Source organism: Larus michahellis, chromosome 7, assembly GCF_964199755.1.
Source record: "Larus michahellis chromosome 7, bLarMic1.1, whole genome shotgun sequence".
NCBI lineage: Eukaryota > Metazoa > Chordata > Aves > Charadriiformes > Laridae > Larus > Larus michahellis.
In genome coordinates this window covers 42,398,859-42,419,529 of record NC_133902.1, presented here as the reverse complement: position 1 = coordinate 42,419,529, position 20,671 = coordinate 42,398,859, and the positions used below count along the sequence as shown (strand labels likewise).

The 20,671-nt window shown below is 53.0% G+C and overlaps 1 protein-coding gene across 5 annotated transcripts in view; it reads left to right on the top strand.

Moving 5' to 3' along the window:
• Positions 1 to 20,671, top strand: part of SLC4A3 (solute carrier family 4 member 3) — a 35,455-nt gene that overhangs the window by 7,052 nt on the left and 7,732 nt on the right. For 2 of the 5 annotated variants that reach the window (XM_074593578.1, XM_074593577.1), the window contains exons 4-15: positions 3,417 to 3,751; positions 4,213 to 4,355; positions 4,926 to 5,137; positions 11,010 to 11,161; positions 11,799 to 11,979; positions 12,533 to 12,668; positions 12,772 to 12,946; positions 13,895 to 13,991; positions 15,770 to 15,954; positions 18,049 to 18,262; positions 18,590 to 18,811; positions 19,142 to 19,290. In XM_074593578.1, the coding sequence (XP_074449679.1) occupies positions 3,417 to 3,751; positions 4,213 to 4,355; positions 4,926 to 5,137; positions 11,010 to 11,161; positions 11,799 to 11,979; positions 12,533 to 12,668; positions 12,772 to 12,946; positions 13,895 to 13,991; positions 15,770 to 15,954; positions 18,049 to 18,262; positions 18,590 to 18,811; positions 19,142 to 19,290 (2,201 nt within the window). Of the gene's footprint in view, positions 1 to 3,416; positions 3,752 to 4,212; positions 4,356 to 4,925; positions 5,138 to 5,986; positions 6,299 to 11,009; positions 11,162 to 11,798; positions 11,980 to 12,532; positions 12,669 to 12,771; positions 12,947 to 13,894; positions 13,992 to 15,769; positions 15,955 to 18,048; positions 18,263 to 18,589; positions 18,812 to 19,141; positions 19,291 to 20,671 lie in introns of those variants that run through there. The other 3 variants (XM_074593579.1, XM_074593580.1, XM_074593582.1) reach the window with 3 other exon arrangements.

Here is a 20,671-nt window from a genome sequence, read left to right as displayed (position 1 = left end):
TTTGAACTGTTGTACCCTCTTCCACCCTCGCTGCCAACCCTCGCTCAGCCCCACGTGCTCTGCAGCCTTGTGCCGGGACCCTGCAGATCTTGATAGCCTGCTATTCACTCCCTCCCTTCAGAGCATTCCCAAAGTGCTACGTACACCCAGTTTAGCACCAGTGCCCATGGCCCCTTCTTAGTCTGTTCCCTCTTTTCCCCATCTCCAGTGGCATAGCTAGTAGCTACTGCCCAGGCTGGGGTGTTTGCTCACCTCCTCGCCCAGTGTTGGGGACCTCTGCAGCCACTTCCCTCACGTTGAAATTTCCAGTTTGAAACTATTTTTCTCCCATATGGCTGCAAAGAAACATCCAAATATGGCCAGAAGCCAGGCTGTCCTCCCCAGTCTGAAAGCAGATGGCTCCAGTCAGACATGCCTATGTATTTCTAAATAGCAACCATGAAACCATGAGGCTTATCTGCTCAAAGAAAGGACTGCAAAATAAAAATGGGGTGTGAATTTAAAATGCTGTAGCTATCTCACCTGAACTCCTCTGATCAGCCTATTTATTCCTCTGACTGCCTTTCCATGATGGAGGCAAACAGTCTGCGCAAACCCACTTTGGCTGTAAAATGGGAGTGTGCCCAAAAGATTGGCCATAAGCAATTGCCTGGTATAGGTGGGTCGTGTTGGCTTGTAGCAACAGCAGTGAAGGGCAGGAAGAAGAGTCCCCCAGCCAGCAGCCTCATTGTGTGGCGGACAAGTAGCAATGATTGGGAGAGTTTCCCACTCTCTGGCTCTCCACAGTCGGATACTGATTATTTTCCAGCTTAGATTTGATGGGATACAACGTCGGGAACATTATGTTCCAAGTACATCACCAGGCTGTTTTCTGCTTGGCCATTCATTTCCAATGGCTGTTGTAAAAGTTTGCTGGTAAAAGTCTCTTACTGTAGTGCACCCCAGCTGCTACTTTCTGCTTGTGTCATTTCTCTACGGAGGCTCCATTCAAACAACACTTTCCACCTGAGCACACAGTCACTCGCGCACATGGCTGCAAGGTGCTAATAGCTTTGCTGTGGGTTGAATACCTGTTCTGTGCTGGTAGGACTTCCCTGCTCAGAAGCTCTGCCTGTGCGCACAGGTGCGCGGGTTGGCTGGGAGGACACGGACGATCTGCTTGAGCATGCATGGCAGAAGCTTCTTTGAAAATTTGACTAGAGATTTGTACTGTTTGGGTTTTTTTTTTTTCTTTATAGGAGAGTCCTTTTTTTCTTTGTTAGAATCAAGCTTGTTTTCCTCTGAGCTCCTGGTGTGTCCCTGTTATCTAGGGCTACGTCAACCCTGGTTATAAGTTTTATGCAGTTCATATTCATAAAGCTGGAAGGTCTGGTTAGGTCATTAGACTTTGAAAGATAATATACGAGCCCATGGAGGTGAATGCTCTCTGGGTTTAGAAATGTTTCCTGCCCTATTCAAAGCCAGGAATTCCTAATATGTAGGCTCTTCCTTCTGGGCTCCCTATCCAAATTACTTTTTCATGTCTCTTGTATCAGATTCACTGAGAAATGTAATCAGACATCTAGGACACTGGTTTGGCAATAACTTTCCATTCCGGCAGGCAGTGCAAGGAAAGGAGCAGGGAAGGAGGGCAGGGCTGGGCGTGCAGGAGTTGCAGGGGGACAGGGAGCAAGAAGAGGGAGGCATGAAGCCTTTTGTGTCTGGGAGAGGTATGTTTTTCCCACGGCCACATCTGTGGAGACATGATCAGTTGACACAAGGAGTGCTGAGTGCAGGGGTGAAGAGCAGTGCTACCCTTTTCTGCGCCAGACGAGCCACTTACCCTTCCCTGCAGCCCAAGGATCCTTCTGATCCAAAACGTAAACGTTTCTGTCCTGGGCTGATGTGAACAAGCCAGAAGGGAAAGATGGGCCGTGTCCTCACCAGCAGCTTTGTGCTGTAGAAGGAGCAACAAATGTACAGTTGGGGCCTTCCTTGCTTCTTCTTACGTGAGAAATTCATTCCTGACCTATCGGTGGCACACAGAGCAGTGCTGCGGGAATGCAGCAGCGGGGCAGGAGGGTCTTTCTGCCAAAACCCATGAGTGAAACAGGGTACATCTAGTTAAGTCAAAGAACTAGAGAACACTTTGGAGGAAAAAGTGCTTATAAATCGAGCCCAAACTCTTTCCAATTTGCAGATGTCTGACCATTCCTAATCTCCTCTAATCTTGCCACAAGCCTCTCCTGCTGAACTAGGAGGGTGTGTGAAATATCCCTGCTGTTCCCAAGGGGGGAAACAAGGGAGAAAAGACTTGAGGAACCAAAGGAAAGGAAACATGACAGCAGAACAATGAACCTGCCTGGCTCTCCCAGGGAGAAGGTTACAGCTTCCATTGAAAATGTCCTTTGAAGGTAGTTTTCACTATAAACAGATTTTGCTGCCATGTCACAGGAAAGCTGGGAAGGAACCAAATCAAAACAGACTGGAAACAATTCCTCAGGAAGAGCTGCTGAGCAAAACCCCCTTGCGAAGTGGCTGGTGCCCCCGTCATTTCAGCTGTTCCGGGTGCAGCCCCAGGATCTGTGCATCCTGCAGACTGTCTATGGGAGGCTTTGTGCCTGCAGATCGACCTCGCAGGAATGGCTTTCCTCTCTCTTGCAGGGAGATGCTGAGCTTACCCTGTTCCCTGCATGGTGCCTTATCATTGTTTTTGAGTGAAGGCTCAGAAATGCCATTAATTTCTTCTCACTCTGTAATTCCCACGACACCCAGGTCAAGCCTGTATGAATTTCTCTTTGTAGATTAGTTTAAAGATAAGTCGTTCTGCCCTGTTTCTTACCCTGGTTTTTAAAAGACAGCCTCCTAATTGAACTTGCATTTCAGAGGCTGGTAGGCATAAGCCCCCACAGCACCTGGGATGTGGACGCAGGTTGCATCTGCACTAAAAGGCTTGGTCTGTGGTTCCTGTGGGCATGCAGGAGGGACTTTCTGTCAAAGCCTGGGGGATAAATAAGGCGCATCTATTTAACTCAAAAACCACTAGGCAGGAAACAAAAAGTTTGTAAAGGGCCCAAATCACGCTTGTTTGAGAATGTGAGAAACGTTTCCCCACGTTTAGGAAGGGGATGGTGCCTCTGGCAGGCAACCGCAGCTCTGTGTAGCCATGTGAATGGCTTTCAGTGATGCTGGGAGAGGAGTCCTGCCTTCCCCAGGGCAGTGAAGCTGCCTTGGGTGGTTTGGCACTGCATTGGGGCTGCCTCCCCAGCCACCCCAGATTGCCGCATCACTGAAAGAGCTTTGCTACGTCCCTGCGGGCTGGTGGCTCTCCTTGCCCTTCCTGGCCCTTGATCTCCAAACCATGCTGTTTCCTGGAGGGGCGCCTGGCAGGTTCCTCCCAGCCTCTTCCTGCCCCTGACTCTCTTTTTCTCTCTCAGTCCACCGCCAAACCTCGCACCACATCCATCATCCCCTTTCCACTCACCTCCCTTCTGCCCTCAAGTTCCAAAAGAGGCCTCCCCGTGCCAGCAGGAGGAAAAAAAGGAGGAGGAAAAAGAAGAAAACCTCGTTACCCCCTTCGGAGGTGACTCCCACCATCCAGGAAGAGGACGAGGAGGGGGGAGAAGAGGAGGAAGAAGAGGAAGAAGAAGAAGAGGAAGAAGGAGAGTCTGAGGCAGAGGAAGCCCAGGTGAAAGAGATCTCTGCAGAGTCTGAGGGCGAAGCTCGTGGGAAGGACACGTCCCCTAAGCTGGAGCCCTCAAGCAAACCAAAGGCAAGGCTAGGACATCCCTACCTGGACGGGGCTTGGAGGCTGGGGGAAGGTGGAGGGAGGGTTGATGCTGAGAGGGTGCCAGGCTGTATGGTCATGGGAGTGTGCTGCTCAGGGGGAAAAGGTTGTGTCTGTGCAATATTGTGTGAAGAGTGGTTTTGTCCCTCACTAGCAGAGGTGGGCACTGGAGGACAGTGATATGTAAGCCATTGCTTGAGGTGGGTGCTGAGGAGAGTGTGCATGATCATTTTGGGGGTGTAAGACCCATGAGCGAAGATCAGAGGGGCTGTTCTTAGGGTGTATAGGATATGGGGGGGCTTAGTATGGGCAGTCCCAGGGTATGGGGCACATGAGGAAAGTCGGTGTGTCCCTTTCTAGGCTGTGGGGAAGTGGGGAGGATCTGCATGTCAGGGACTGGGGCGAAGGCTGCCTGGCTCTTGCTGTCAGGACTGTCGTCTCTGCAGTTCACCATCGGCAGCGATGAGGAGGAGTCTGGCAACGCTCTGGCCCCCGCACAGTTCCACGTGGAGGAGGAGTGTGGCATCCTGTCCCCCGTGCCACGCTTCACCGACCTGTTGCAGGAGAAGGGCCCTCCCTCCCTTCGCAGGTAGGCAAATGTGTGCCGAGCTGCCTGCCACTGTGCTTGGCTCGGGGTCTCTGCACAGACCCTGTCCCCGGGGGCAGCAGCTGTGCCCAGCCTGAAGTCACCTGCTGAGCCAGAGGGGCCATGGGTCCCGGAGGGACAATGGCTGTGAGCAGCACAGCTGCTTCCTGGTGGGACGGTCACTCCCCGGGACTCTTGTGACCTCCTCGGGTCTGTGGAATCCCTACAGTGCGGGTTTGGAGGCACTGGGCTGCACACGTGGAGTACTCCTCCTCCCAGTTAACTTGTGCTGTCGTGCTGACCTGCAGGCTGGGAAGCCCCTGGAGGTTTGGCTGAGTTAGGGGACCGTGAGGCCATTGACTCAGAGGTGGGTCCCCAACACGGACCACAAGCTGATCCCGTTCTGTGGTGGGAAGGGGCAATCCTTAGGTGTTGGGCCAGGTGACTGCTGGCTCTGCTCCTTCTCAGGGACTTGTTGGTCAGGGCTGGGCTGAGGGACCTCAACCCTGAGAGGGACTAGTGCCCATCCTCACTCACCCCATTTGCAACCATCAGTCTCTTTGGTTCCTACAGCCTCCCTGGGCCTCGGGAACGTCTGTCTCGCGGGTGGGAGAAGCGCAAGCCCTGGGGCCAGGTGGCGAGCGGACAGCGGGTTACCTATGACTTGAAGGAGAGGATGTGTATCGGCAGCATGACCACGCTGGAGAGTGCAGCATACCAGCGCGTCCCCACGGATGAGGCTGAGGCCCAGATGCTGGCATCTGCTGACTTGGATGGCATGAAAAGTGAGGCTTTGCTACACTACCTATGCTACTAGTGCATGTGTCCCTCGCTTCTCCCTGCTTTGCTCTCTTCCCTAGCAGCTCCAGGCATGGTCTTTAGTGTGCCACAGGACCTGGTCTTCACCTCCCTGTCCCCCAGCCCCTGCTTTTCCAGCCCTGGCTCCTCTCTGTCAGCTTTGCAATGTCCACAGCACCGGTCCCCATGTTTCCAGCACCTCTACTTACATCCACCCCATGGCTGCTTGGTCCTCCACCCACCCCACTACCCCCTCCACTTCAGGGCTCCCTGTGTTTCCCTGAGACCCAGCTCTCTCCTCTCCTGACACACTTTCCCGGCGATCAGCCCTCTGTGCGACACGCCAGCTCTGGCATCACAGAAAACCTGAGGTGAGGAGCCTCCCCTCTCCTCCGCTCTCCTGGTGGAGGGGGAGGCAGCTGCCCCCTCTGGAGCGCCTCAGAGGGGGACTGCCCCTGTGCGCGGTGCGAGGGCAGACAGAAGAGACGTCATGGAAATGCACGCTCCGGGCCTGAGGACATGGAGAATTCAATAGGTTGCTCTGCAGGCTGGAGAGGGAGGGAGACACCAGAGGGGAGCGAGGGAGAGAAGCGGTGCTGCACGCACAGCCTGGCCGTCCCCGGGCCACAGGCACCGTGTCCCTGGGCAGCCGGCACGAGACCCTGCGGCAGAGCAAGGATCCTGCTCCTGAGGAGTTGGTGGGGCAGCCCCCCACGGAAGCATCCCCCGGTGGAGCCAGCCTTCCTGGGACCTCATCAGTCCCCAGGGGCTGCAGCAGCCGGCATCTTCATGCCCCGTGAGGAGGGGAGCGAGGCACCAGGGCTGGCCCCGGGGCTGCAGTGAAGCCCCCCCAGGGGCAGCTTGATTTCTACCCGTCAGCCTGGCTACCCCGGCCCCTCCTCTGAAGGTGAGTGGCTCATGGCACCTGACCCCTGAACTTCGCAAGGACAAAATGACAACCCTTCGAGAGAGAGAAGAGGCAGCGAAGGAATCGGAAGGGGGCAGCAGCCCGGAGATAGCGATAAGCACCTGCATTCGCAACTCGCTCGGCTATGAAGACTTTGATGAATTTGCCTTCAATTTTGAAGACTATGATTTATGGGAGGCCATCAGAAACCATCTGGGCTACCCAGGCGGGGAGCCCACCTGTAAGTACCGGAGCAGTGACCCCACGGTTGCAGCTGTAGATCAGAGCCCCCAGCTAAAGTGCGTATCCCCCACCCTGTGTTTGCTGTCTGTACCCCCTCTGTGTCAGAGTGGTCTCCTGTGTTAGAGGAGGTAACTGGAGACACTGGAGGAGCTGCCTGCTGTCTGTATGTCTGTCCAAGGTCCTTGTACAGATCTGTGTTGTAGTGCTGAGGTGCTTCCCTGTGTGTGTCTCGCTCGAGCGGCTCCGGAGGCAGCTGCATCTTGCTGTTTGTGCTTATCAGGATGGGGCCCATGCTGTGGCCAGAGAAAAAGCAGCTCTCCGAGGTGTGTATAAGGACAGAGACATTTTCCCTTCCATCTGTGGCACAAGGTGACAGTGTGCCGCTGCTCTCTGTTTGCTGGAATTCGAGCTGAGCTGTGGATCCGACAGCAGCGGTGGGTATCAGGTTCTTGGCTCTGCACCGTAGCCTAATGCCCCAAGGAAAAAAATAACCTAGTCCTATGTCTGCAGGCTTGAGCGTGGCTGTGAAACTAACTGATGGTAGACTGTCTGGGGTGCCAGGAATGGGGAAAAGAGGAAGGAAGCAAGAGTGGGAAAAGCAGGGAAGGAAAGAATAGGAATTGTGAGAGCGAAGAGTGTCTTTCTGTTCTCCACATCTGTTTCCGTACCCACACACCCCTTGCGGAGAGCTGGATGTCTGAGCCCTCCCAGGGACTGCGCAGAAACCAAAGCCATGCTCTCACCTCGCGCAGGCGGTCCTTCCTCGGCAGATGGTGGTAACTCACAGATAAAGGCAGCTTTGTATGTCACCTTGGGAGTGACACTGTTCATAGCCATACCTCCGTGGCAGATGCCCAGATGTCCTCATCCAGGTCGTGTGTTAATTTTTCAAGGGATTTTAGGAGAGTGATGTGGTCCCAGAACTCGCCCATTTACCGACTTTGCACACAGGGATGGGGAAGCAAAGCGTTTGCAACAGGGACTCAGGATGCCTTGCTTCAGGTTCTGGCTCTGCCACAGCCTCTCTGTGGGATCTCAACACTTAACTTCCCCTGGCTCCCAGTCCCAGCATCATGATCTCTGTCTCAGCTGGCCCATCTTTACAAGCCTTTGGGGAAGAAATGTCTGCCTGTGTTCTTCTGCAGGGACCAGCAAGTGGGGATTTGCTTCTGGCTGCGTCTCTACTTGTTACTGTAAATTGATAGACAGCGAAGTTCAAAATAGAAACCTGGAGCAAATTGGCTCCATCAGCTGTCCTGAGCTGAGCAAGCTGTACATTAAAAGTGTGAGAAGTTGCCCCAGGTTCACCCGGGAAAGGGTGGCTATTCTTGGGAAGGTAGAAGGGGCAGATTGCTTCTGCAAGGTGTGATATGCGTCACTTATAAAGCGGGGAAATTTGGCTTGCTAGCAGTTAACACGTTCATTGATTGCTACAGCTAATACTGCAGGTGCTTGAAATAGGATGTGCTGCACAGTCAACGCTTAATTATTTCTGCACAATGAACCCACACTGTGGATTAATCCTGCAGAGGGATATGGTGGAGACAGAGATGGCAGAGGCACCAGAGTCAGTTCTGTGCAGAGCCAGCTAGTGTCCAGCCAGTGCCGTTTGCTCAGCTACTTACTCCATGGCAGTACCTCTTCCCGCACCACCTGAGATCCAGGAGGAATTAAAGGAATCCAGGGACACCTGGATGGCAGCAGGGATGAGCTGGGGTCCAGCTATCCCTATCACATTGAAATCGGCAGCAGCCAGGAGAGACGTGGGCTCTGCGCAGGGCAGGGCAGGAGCTTTTTCCAGAAGCCAGCATAGGGTTGTGACTTACTGTTTGTTGATTAGCATTTTGTTTAGTCCAATTTGGAATATTCCAAGAGAGGGCGTTTCAATCCCTTTTTCCTTGCTATAACTTAACCACTGGGGTGCACGGGAAGTGTGCACCATCCCTGTGGTGCTGGGCTAGCAAGTTGCTCTCTAGTACTGGTACAACCACCTTGATGCCTCTTTCTGGGCTTCCTGCTTGTGGATAGAGGGTAGTGAAAGGAGGGATGCAGGAGCTAACACACAGATTGAAGCCAGTCACCCTTTGAGTTGGACTGACTTGCACAGGCACTCTGGGGGAAGATTTTTACCAGTGCAAAGTCGTATTTGTTGCCTTCAGATTTAAGCTGGCAGAAAAAGAACTTGGTCATCCCAAGAAATGTGACTGACAGAGGCCCATGTAGCAAGAAGATCTTCTGAAGGAGACTGTAGGAGATGCTGTGTGGGAGGGTGCCATACCAGTTTGTTGTAGTGGAGCCACCACGGGAGTCACGTTCTTTCCTCAGACATTGTTGCCGTGCCATGCTCTGCTCCTGGGGAGCGCTGGAGAGGAGGTACAGCAAGAGCTGTCCTTGGCTGCTTCATCTCACCCTGGGGAGTTTGGCTTCAAGCAAGGAGGGCAGAGCTATGCCCCGGGCACTTCAGCCTTTGGTCTCAGTCCAGGATCCTGTCCTGAGTAAGGACCCTGGACTTCAGGTGCTCACTTGAGCCTGACTTTCATTTGGGGGAAGCACCAACCTGATGGGACACAGAAAAGCTCTCTGCAGAGCAGTCTGGAGCACCTGAGCTGGGCTCTGCATGGGACTCCCAAAGCCAGTGGCTTCTTCCAAAATTAAGCCCACATGTCTACCGTGCTCCTATGAGTTGCCTTCCCAACCAGCATCTCAGTGGCCACAAGCACTGCCAAGGGAGGGCAGCAAGTGGATCACTCCCTCCTTCTGTAAGGCTCCGGAGGTGTGCCTTCACCAGCTTGCTCTGAGCCTGCAGCACTCCAGCTCTTGTCCCAGTCAGCAAGTGTGGGAGTCACTGGAGATGCCGGCAGGAAACTTGGCTCCTGTCATTTTATCTGTCCTCCAGCCGTTTGGTGTCTGAGGCTGAACGCCTGTGTGTGCTTTCTAGGGCTGTTGCTGAAGAGCGCTGCATGGCGGGTTGGTATCGCCATGGGGGAGGTTTGCTGTGCTCTGGGTGAGCACTCTGTCTTGCTGGGCAGAGTGTCCTCTGGCCGTGTTCTTCTAGGGACACGATGAGAATGAGCCCCAGGGCGCATGGGGGAATCAGAAGCTACAAGGATTGGAACAAACGTGCCAGATACCAAGATCATCTGGCTGGTGACCTGTTTGTTTATGAATGAATCCACACCAAGTGCAACGAAGTGGCTGCTGACCATGCAGGAATTGAGAAATCCATGCAAAAGTCTGAGGAAGCCCCACACGTGCACAGCTCCCAGAAACATTCGTAGTGGTGGGCAGTTTTTGGCTCCTATCGACATTGCAGTGCAGTAAATGGAGCAGGGAGGAGTCCAGCCGTCCGCGGGACGTGCATCAGCAGGGCAGCCAATGGGGGAAAATGCCCTGAGGCTCATTATTGATTCATTTTATATTTAATCTAGCGACCCAGATTTCCAAGGAGCAAGGCCATGGTATGCCTGGCCTGATGCTGGGCTGGGTCTTTCCATGCCAGAGATGCACGGATATTTTCCTGCAACATCAAAGAGACCACCTGGCCTTCAAGCCCAGTGCTTTTTGCTATCTCTCATGCCCTGAGAGCTGCAGGTCTTGAAACCCAAGTGCAGAAAGGTACATGAAGCCTGAACATTCATCCCAGCTAACAGAGAGCTGCCCCTGGTCCTCCAGGGAGAAGATCTTGGCTTTGCCTTACCAGTAGAGCCAGCAAGCCTTGATGGACCAAAGCTGAGCAAAACCCCTGACTCCGTGATCTACGTGGGGGAGCCTGCCCATCCTGGAACCAGGCTGAGGCTTTTCCCAGCCTCACGGGCTGTCTGTGCTGAGGAAGCTACACTTGCTGTCTTTGGGTGGTGTCCAGGGAAACTACTCTCCGTGGCAGGCAGTTGCCCAGGTGTTGTTTCTCTGGCATTGCAAAAGGGGCTGGCAAGGTTGTGGCCAGGTTTTGGTGGGTGCTGGCTAGCCAACAACACTGTTAGCTTGGTGGTGGCTCTGTAATGCAGCCTCAGCAGCCTCTCTGGAGGCTTCAGTTGGCTTTGATTTGGCCAGCCGAACTCTGTAATGCAGACCTTTCAGAGGGCATTACAGCGACACTGCAGATCATCTAGAAACAGCAATACCTGGACTTAACTGCCCAGCCTCCATGCCAGCCCCGGTCTGCGCTGTTATCCTACAGTTTCATCACACAATTAAATAAAACAGTCATTGATATTTCCATGTCTCTCCCAGACCAGCAGCTAAATATCCTTCCCCTTCACTGCCCTTTACGCTTGCTGAGCACCAGGCCTTCCTCCAGTGGGAGGAATGAGCCCCAGCCAGATGCTTGCCTGTGCTGTCTGGGTGCAGAGCTGGGCCGCCAAGGTTTCAGGTTGCTTTTCGTTGAGGGAGTATAGGGGGGGTTCAGGCACCGCTTATTTGGGTTCCATGGATAAAAGGTTTTGCAATGATGCTCATGTGTACGCATAGCCTGGGAGGAAGCTGCCTTCTTGAAGGAATTAGCTCACAGGTGTCTGGAAGAGCTGAAAGTGGGCAGATGAGGCAGGAAGGTTCTTCAGAGGTCTGGAGGATGGTGGTGAGTGTGCTCCAGCTGCCAGGGCTTTGCTAGCGTAAGCTAATGAGCGAAGGGTGGCCTTGGATGTGTTTCTCTGCCAGACAGTGTGTTTCCACAAGACAAACTGGTGGTCTTTCTTCCTTTCCCATGTTTTCAGGCCACCGTTTTGAAGATAATCCTGGTGTGAGGAGGCATCTGATGAAAAAACCATCTCGTAGTCAGATCACCAGGACAAGCAAAAAATTAGCGTCAACTCCATCTGTCAAGAAAAAGAAGAAGAAGAAGAAGTTGGATAGAAAGCCCCATGAGGTATCCATGTGCTGTCTTCCTACACTTGTTCAGAAGCCATAAATCAGGACTAGAAACAGGCACTTTATAAAGTGATAAATGTGGTTTCAGTAGAATTAACTCTTTACATGACCTTAGAGGTGACGTTTCAAGCTCTTATCCATTATCATGGGGCTGAAAATACATATTTTTTTTTTATAAAAGCAGAGATTTATCTGAAATCACGAAGTTTCAACCTTAGGAAAGATGGTAAAAAGTCACAAAAATGGTAGTGCTGTTGTGGAAGTTGGCAGCACGGTCACATCACCATCTCTGGTAAGCGTGGGAAATGGGGGAAACCACAAAGCAGGCAGAGGACAAAATTGTGACAGTTTGGTAGAGCTGTGCAGCATTGCATCATTCTCTTTCCTCTGCCCACGCCATCTGACCTGGAGCTTTCTGGTGCTCCATGTGCTGATGGAAGCTCCTGCCGTGCTGCCAGTGATATTTCTCCTGGCTGCTTCTGTTCACCAAACCTCTGGTTAACTAAGACGGGTTTGCTCAGGCAGTGCTCTAGATCAAGTGGTACCTTAAGAACAAACACAAGGCTTTCCATGTATTGTTGATAGAGCTGTATGCATCAGGGGAAGTCTAATGTCCTCGCTGTAATTCACACTAGGTGTTTGTGGAGCTGAATGAGCTGGTGGTGGATAAGAACCAGGAGATGCACTGGAGGGAGACGGCCCGCTGGATCAAGTTTGAGGAGGATGTGGAGGAGGACACAGCAAGGTGGGGGAAACCCCACGTGGCTTCACTGTCCTTCCGCAGCCTGTTGGAGCTCAGGAAGACGATTGCCCACGGTGAGTCAGAAACTGTGGGCCAGGGTTTGCGTCTCGCTCTGGGACAGGTTTTGCTGAACAGCTTCTGTTGCTGCTTGGCCCCTCACTGGAGACATTGAAACAGTGTTTGTGTCCAGGCTCCATGTAGGATCTGTAGAGACAGACCGTCCTGCAGCCCATTTGCCAGGGTTTGCATTAGCCCGAGGACACTTGTGTTGGTTCCTTGCTCTGCTTTGCTGCTCTCAGGCATGTGGCAGCTGCGACACCCAGCTGTGCCTGGGCCAGCAGGTCTTTGACCCAACTTTGGTGTGAAAGGGCAAGTTCGGTCAGGGTTCGAGACCAAGATGAGAGGAAGATACCAAAGCTACTAGTGCATCTTGGAGCTTTTGGGTTCTGCTGGGACAAGGGTTTATGCAGAGGACATGAGACATGGACTTGGTGCATTTTTCAACTGATAGAATCTGTACCCCAACCAAAGCCCTGCTCCTGGTGGGATGGCTCTGTGTCCCCAGAGCGTGCATGCAGCGGGGAGCGCTGCACACTAGGAGCAGGGCTCTTCCCCTCCTGCTGTCAGGTGCTGTCCTCCTTGACCTGGAGCAGACCACGCTGCCCGGCATCGCTCACCTGATGGTGGAGACCATGATCATCTCTGACCAGATCAGAGCAGAAGACCGAGCCAACGTGCTGCGTGCCCTGCTGCTGAAGCACAGGTGGGTGGCATGTGACTGAGGGCTGCCAAGGCTCGGGGGTTGTCTGCGAGCCCCAGGCAGGAAGAGGGACGGTTCCTCTCATGGCCACCACTCTCCCCCTCAGCCACCCCAACGATGAGAAAGAGGGCTTCTTCCCAAGGAACCACTCCAGCTCCAGCATGAACTCCATCGTGGGGAACCACCACCACAACCACACCACCGACACCTGCGTGCCCCTCATGGGGGAAGAGCGTATTGAGATGGCTGACCCCAAGGCCAATGAGACTGAGTGCAAGGAGGTGAGGGTGACAGGAGGGGGTTACTGCTTCTTTTTCCATACCCTGGGGACAACTGTTGGCCAGCAGCAGCCCTTGGCGCCCACCTCTGGGCCCCTTCATGGGGAGGCCTTGTACTTGCAAAGGCTGAGCTCCCCTGGATCACTGGGAGCACTGGAAATCAGGTCACTGCATTATGATTTTGGGACCTAGTTTTAGCCTCGTGTTGTATGCAGATGTCTGCGTGAGCACGCAATGGCAGCAACAGCCCTGGCGCTTGCAGGGTGACCGTTTGCTGTGCGGGTGCCTTGCCTGTGAAGGAGGGTGTCAGGCATGCAGCCGAGGAAAGCCCAGCTGCGGATGTGCTGTCATGGTTTAACCCCAGCCAGCAACTCGGACCACTCAGCCGCTTGCTCACTCCCCCCACCCCAGTAGGATAGGGAGAAAAGGGATAAAAGCAGGAGAAAGGAAAAAAATCTTATGGGATGAGATAAAGATAATTTAATAGAACAGTAATGGAAGAGGAAAATAACAATAAGAATGGAAAAAGAATATACAAAATAAAGTGGTACAACACAAGTCACTCTCATCACCCAATGATCAGTTGCCCAGCCCATCCTGAGCAGTGATCGCAGATCTCTGCCCCCCCCAGCCAACCCCCACTTATATACTGAGCATGACATGTATGGTATGGAATATTCCTTTGGCCAGCTTGTCCTCTCTGTGCTCCCTCTCAGCTTCTGTGGGAAGCTGAAAAAGTCTTTGACTAATACAAACATTACTTAGCAACAACTAAACCAGTATGTGTTATCAACATTCTTCTCATACTAAATCCAAACACAGCAGCTACTAGAAAGAAAATTAACTCTATCCCAGCTGAAACCATGACATATGCCAGTGCGCTGCAAGGCCGTGTAGGGAGCCCAAGGCATGGGGACTCTGTCCTTACTTGTTTGTATTCTTCCTCGGCAGAAAAACCTGCATCTCCATAACTCTGAGGGCCACCGTAAATACCTAAAGCTGATGGAGAAGATCCCTGAAGATGCAGAAGCCACAGTGGTCCTCGTGGGTAAGAGGTGGCATGTAGAGACCCCCAGGGCCAAACGAGACCAGTTCAGATCCTGGTCCAACCCCGCTGTCTGTGCCCTCCCTCCTGAGGGACATTTGGACATCTTGTACATGTTCCCAAAGTTCAACTGGGGAGGGAGCCTTGTACACTCTCTCCTTTGGTGACGGCACACGTTTTCTCTGTCTATAGTAAATATAAGGGATGCCAGGGTAGTTATTTTCTTAATTTAAGAAGTACTGAATGTGAAGTGGTTAACAGACACTGCTGCTGGGAGCTGGGACCCAGCTTAGAGGAGAAAGTCCCAACAGGCTCACCAGAACATCCCATTTTGCAGCTCAGAAGTGAGTAAGTGGTGCCCAAGGGACTGATAGCCAGGCACTGACTGGTGTCGGGCTTCATGCTGTCCTCTGACCTTCGCTGTCCTCTGTCTAGCCTCTTAACACCTTGCCAGCCACTGGGCCCTGCCCTGGCCAGTGTTGGTTGCCAGCTGTGTGTGGCAAGGAGCTCTGAGTTTATGGGAGCAGGGCCTGGCTGGTGGCAAGGTCTTGGGTATCAGCCGTGGCGCTGCCAGGAGATATTTCTCTGTACAAGAGGGCTGTGGGCAGGCAGGCTTGAGCATCAGTGGGCTTGGTGCCTTCTGACCACCAGAGTAGTCCTCTCAGCACTTGGCTGGCATTAACATCTCATCAAATGTAGCTACGCTACCAGCAAAGTAAATGTCATTGCCTATCCAGTAGGTGAAAAGCTTGGGCAAAGAGGCTTGACAGCTCAACCAAGCTGATGCTTTACTATGATGAGGCCAAATCAGCTTCATAAACACATTTTGAATACTCAGACAACTAAACACTGGCCATTGCTGAGGTAAGGCTGTATCTTGGAATTTGTTTGTCCTCTAGGATGGCCCAGATTTGCCAGCCTAACACAGAATGCAGCTCTTTACTGGATGCAGATGGCAGAAAGATCAGTACTAATCCCAGAGAAATACAAGTATTCAATAAGCATTTGTGTTCGGTATGGGAAGGAAGTGGCTGGTGTGCTGGAGGATGCAGGAGTACTTCCCAATCTGTTAGGAATTGAGGAGGCTGCCAAACATTGATGAGATGCGGACATTGTAAAACAAACTGTGCAGTTTGCACCTATGGATCTTTAGAGAACTGGCTCATTTTCATCTGAAAAAAAAAAGTCTAGGAATGCAGGGAACACACAAGAAAAACAGAAGAAAGCTCATAGCATCAGTGCTCAAGAAGGAAAGGACAACCTATAGGTTGTTTAACCTGACATCCTTCCTAGCCAAAATAATGGCAGGGCTAATACGGGATTCAATTAATAAAGAGCTAAAGGATAAGAATGTAATTATTGCCAAGCAGTGAGGTTTAGGGGAAATAGGTCATGTCAAGCAAACCTGATTTCATTCTTTGATGAGATTAGAGGTTTGTTTGATAAAAGTAACTTTCCTTCCATAAGGCAGTGGCTTAGTGGAAAACAACCTTCTGATTTAAAATTGGCCCCTCATAGTGTAAGTAGAGCCCATCTGTAAGGGATTAAGAATGAGCTAACTGGGACAGCTAAAGAAAATAGCACTGCTTGGGAATGATCAGTGAACAGGGGACTTGGAGCAGTCCTCAGCATGAAGCTCAACGCTGTGTCACTGCTCTGGAGACAAGTATGGGACAGGAGGGCCCACGGAAACCCCCAAAATCCCTGTTTCCACTGTCAAAGGCAGCCCAGTACAACCCACCCCAGCGATTAACTCTGCTCAAAACATTGCCTCCTGGTAGGTTGTGTGCAGTTCCTGGAGCAGCCAACTATGGCCTTTGTCCGACTAAATGAGGCCGTCTTCCTGGAATCTGTCTTGGAGGTCCCGATTCCTGTCAGATTCATCTTTGTGCTGCTGGGACCGAGCCAGGCCAACATGGACTACCATGAAATTGGCCGCTCAATCTCCACCCTCATGTCTGACAAGGTGAGGAGCTGACGGGTGGTGATGGTGGCCCAGGCGAGGGAGCTTTAGTAGCTCCTCAGAAGTCAGTCCTCGGACAAGAGGGCTGAGAGATGCTAAGGCTCAGGTGGGGCAGGCAGGTGTGAGCACCTGGGATTTTTAAGAGCAGCCTGACTTGACCAAGGTAAGATGCTCCAGTACAGAGGGAAGAGTAGGACAGACACTTGGTTGGGACAAAGTGGCTAGGCTGGGTGAAGAAGAGGGCTGTACGTAAAAGCAGGAGCAGAGGACTGCCCAAGGCTAGAGGAGTTGTGCTCGGTTCACGTTTCACAGAGAGGAGGGGAGGCTGAGCGGTGCCTGTAACCATGATGACTGACCCAGGCCACACTGACGAGAAGACCCAGCAATGCCTGGGGACTGTCAGCAGTTTGGATGAAGCTTTCAGACGAGTCCCATAGCTGGGGCATCCATGCAGAGGAGCACATCCATGCAGGAGGAGAAATGAGGAGGCAGAAAGGTTTTTCTGCCAAGCATGTGCACTGCTAGAAGTCCACCATCTGGATAGATGGCAGGAAAGTGAAATTCATTATCCTGGTACGGAATTAAAGGCAAAGAAAAGCCAATCTGAACATCTACTGCTTACATCCAGGACAGGAGAATCAGAGGCTCACAGGCTCCTCCTGGCTGGTGCCACATAGTTATAATGGAGTAACGAACCTGCCTGTCCTGCCACCAGTGCACAACTCTCCCTCAACTGGGGACTAAAAAGTCCACTCAGAGCAGGTGGGTTGTGGGCAGCAAGGGCTCCCAGCTGAAAGGTCCCTTCCCAGGAGTTGCACAGGGCTCAGCTGACACCATGTTTTGAGCCAGCAGAGTTGAAGTGCCATATTCCAGCTTCAGTGCTGTGTTTATGGGCTGGTCTCGCTCATCTGAGCCTCTGCTTTTCTGTTGCTGGAAGAAGGGAGCCAGCTGCCGCAGACGGGGCTGGCCATAGCAAGGTGACACAGTGGCTGGCGCCGTGAAGGGAGTACGGTATCATTTACAGTTTCAAGCTGTGGCTCCAGAGAGTCTGTGTGCTGCAGGAACCTTAGCTGTCCCCTACCTGCTTTACAGGCTGTTCACTTGTTCATCTTCCTCCAGCCTTTTCTCTGCAGGAACATTCCAGAGGCAACGCACCACTTCTACCCGTTTGCCAGCACCTCCCCTCCTATCTGCAGTAGTGCTGTCTCCTCATGGTCTCCTTGGAGTCCTTCCTTGTCATCTTGCCCTTGCTGGCAGGAGTATCTATCTCCCCTTTTCTGCCTGGTTTCCCTTGCATGACTTCCCTCATACTGTAGACTCGTATTTTCCTTCGCTCTCCCGTGTTTTACATTTTTATGTCCAAGACTCTCAAGGGTCTTATACTCCCTGCTCACGTGTCTGGTTTTTGTGCTTTATCTGCAGTGCTTTAGGGCTCCACTAGATTCTCTGTCAAACTCAACCCAAGATCAGACCAGGAGGACATCAGTCTGTTGAGGAGTCCTAATTTTAAGCTGCAGGGACAGGGAAAGTCTTTAATCTCTCTAGTCTCTGGCTTCTGGTACCTCTCTGAGCTGAACTCTGAACGAGAGCCCTTGCAAGACCAAGCGATGACATGCAGAGCTTGTGAGGACAAGGATCTTGGCCCGATGCAGCCACAGTGGTCTGGTGTGAGCAGTGGCACAGGCGAAGAGAGGCACCAGGCTAGCTGGGAAGCACAGATCTGATTTAGTTTGGTGGAGAGGTCTACAAGGTGCAGCCTGCGGTCTGGTGGAGCGTAAAGCTGGCAGATGTTGCAGGAGCACGATCTTGGGCAAGAGCAGTGGGGCTTGGGGGAGAAAAGCAGGAGCAAGGAGGTCACTGAAAAGGATGGGTAAGAGTAGGGAGGACAAACATGGGATTAGGTGGGACATTGGATAGTTGGACAAGAGGGATTCAGCAGTTAGGGTCACAGAGTGGCAGTAGTGAGACAAGTAGTGGGTTGAGGGAGTGGGACATTACTGTATGGTCACAGCAAGCATTGTGTTTCCAGGCTGTAGACAGGTGGGTGCAGTCTCCGTCTGAGCCTTCTTCCTCTCTCTTTTTCCCTGCCCCTCCTAGCACTTCCATGAGGCTGCATACATGGCAGATGACCGTCAAGACCTCCTCAATGCAATCAACGAGTTCTTGGACTGCAGCATTGTCATCCCCCCATCGGAGGTGGAGGGAAAAGACTTGCTCAAATCCATTGCCACCTTCCAGAAGTTGCTGCTGAGGAAGAGGAAGGAGAGGGAGCAGAAGTCCATGAAGGAGGGGACTGTCCAGGAAGCCAAAGGTCTCTCCACTCACATTTGGGCAAAAGAGTTTGTGCCTAGTGCCCCGCGTGCCCCTGTGGGCCCTCCCCTCAGAGAGCCTGGCAGAGGGATGAGGGTGGCCTGGCTCCTGCAGTGGGCAGCGGGGAGGGGGGCAAGGGGAGGCAGGACAGTGGCTGTGGGCAGCTCTGGCAGCTGGGGGCAGCTGGAGGCAGTGGGATGTGCAGTCTCAGGGGACCCATCAGGATAGTGCTGCTGGAGGAAGGTCTCCACGGCGTATGGGGGAGAGGGACAGCCCAAGGGCAGACCTGCGTTCCCCTGCTTAAGCCCTGCCCTCCGTGCACCTCCAGAGCTGTGTGAAGTGAAAGCTGAGGAAGAAGAGGAGGAAGCTGAGGACGACCCTTTGAAGCGGACCGGGATATTTTTTGGAGGTCTGGTTCGGGACATAAAGCGCAGGTACCCCAAATACCTCAGTGACATCAGAGACGCCTTGCACAGCCAGTGTCTCGCGGCCGTTCTCTTCATCTACTTTGCTGCTCTCTCTCCTGCCATCACCTTCGGGGGACTCCTAGGTAATGGGCCTGCTTTCTGGTCTGCTCTTTGCACGCTGGGACACTGGCTGTGTCTGTGTGATGCTGTGCTGGGGTGGGCTTTGGCGCTGCTCGCTCGGGGAGAGCGGCGGCGCTGCGCCTCGGCTGCTGCCTTGTCCCCTCCCTGCCCCTCGGCATCTCCAGCCTCGGCTCCCCGGGCTCCCTCTGCGCTCCCTGCCCGACGCAGGGAACCTCTGACTGATGGGACGGGGACCTGCCTCCTCCGTCTGGAGCTGTGTCTGCAGCCTGCCTGCCTGTGGCGACGGTGCCTGTGTCCGGGTGATAACACTCACACGTTGTTCTCTTTCCCAGGAGAGAAAACTGAGGGTCTCATGGGGGTCTCCGAGCTGATAATCTCCACCTCGGTTTTAGGGATCCTCTTCTCCCTGCTCGGAGCCCAGCCGCTTCTGGTCATTGGCTTCTCAGGGCCTCTGCTGGTGTTTGAAGAAGCTTTTTACAAGGTACACGTGAGGCAGTGTCCGTGCTTGGCACCCGCTCGCTCTGCCCTTGTGCTGGAGAGGGCAGCTGGCGTTCCTCAGCTCTCCAAAGGGTTTGTGGTGGTGTGGGGTCCCTGGGTCCTGCCAGGCTGCCTTCAGCTCGGCTGGGGCCGGCCCGTGCTGTGCTGACCCTTTGGAGGTCACATCGTAGGGACTTCTGCCTCCTGTTGCTGTATCCCATGGGCTGCCCCCGTTGAGGTGTGACAGTGGTATCAGCACTGCTCTACCTGCTGACTGGGAGGGGAGCATCGTCCCCAAGCCCTGTGCTGCAGCCCATCCTGGCACAATGAGCACTTGTAGCTGCATCTTAAAATACTGGTCCATAATACTTTCTTCTTCCTGGGGCATCCTTTGAAGACAATTTCACACCTGTTACCTGTCTACGGGTTTGCTTGTATGGGAACCCAACAACATTCAGTGTTCCACCCCCATTAGGGATGTCCCACGTACATTACTCCCACCTCTCAGGAGGAGCCCAAGGGTGTGTGCAGAGGTATCCTGGGCAGCCAGGATGGACGTGTTTCTTTCTTAAGTAGCACGATCTCTTCACTGTTAAAAACATCCCTGTGTCACCATACCTCCAAGCAGTGGGTCTAATCCTTCTCCTTTTTTCTGACTGCTAGCATGTCTGGGCTTTTAAAGCATGGTTTTTCCTACACCTACGTTTTCACCGTGGTGTGTCAAGAGTTTGGAGCTGGTGATGCCATTGCACAGTGGGAATTTCTCTGCTCTCCTGTGTCTGCACTTCTCACTGACAGCTTTGGCTTTGCCCAGTCATGGTGTACAAAGGTGTACCTCTGCCCTGTGTGGGGACACTGTCTGCTGTGGTACCGAGGAAGGCTGCAAAGGGAGGGATGTGGTTTGTGCTGGAAGTAGTTGGTGCTGGTGTGTGTGGATGAGCAGAGGCAGTGGAGTTGGTCTGTTCTCTGGTGACGGTCTGGGGGCTTTTCTACACACACATACAACTGTGTGTGTAGGCAGGGCACTGTCTGGGATCATGCCCCAGCTAGTGTATCTTTTATGCAACAGCACATAGCAGGCTGCTCAGGCTCTCCTTTGCGGGAAACAGGCTTGTGTTCTTGAGTGCGTGGAGCAATGGAGAGCTGTGTTTGAGTAATGGCCCCTCAACATGGGTGGAATGGGGAGCGTCATGCGTGGGATGGCTTCAGCAGAGAGAGAAGGAGGTACTGTTACAAAGACTGGAGCGGTAAAGACCTGGGTGGTGTGAGCTGGCTGGTGTTAATGCAAAGTCTGCAAATTTACCTGTGACTCCAGCCTTGAATTCACTGTCTGTGCTGGATGCCCAAGCAGACAAGGATGCTTTTTTACAGGGGAGTCTGTGATC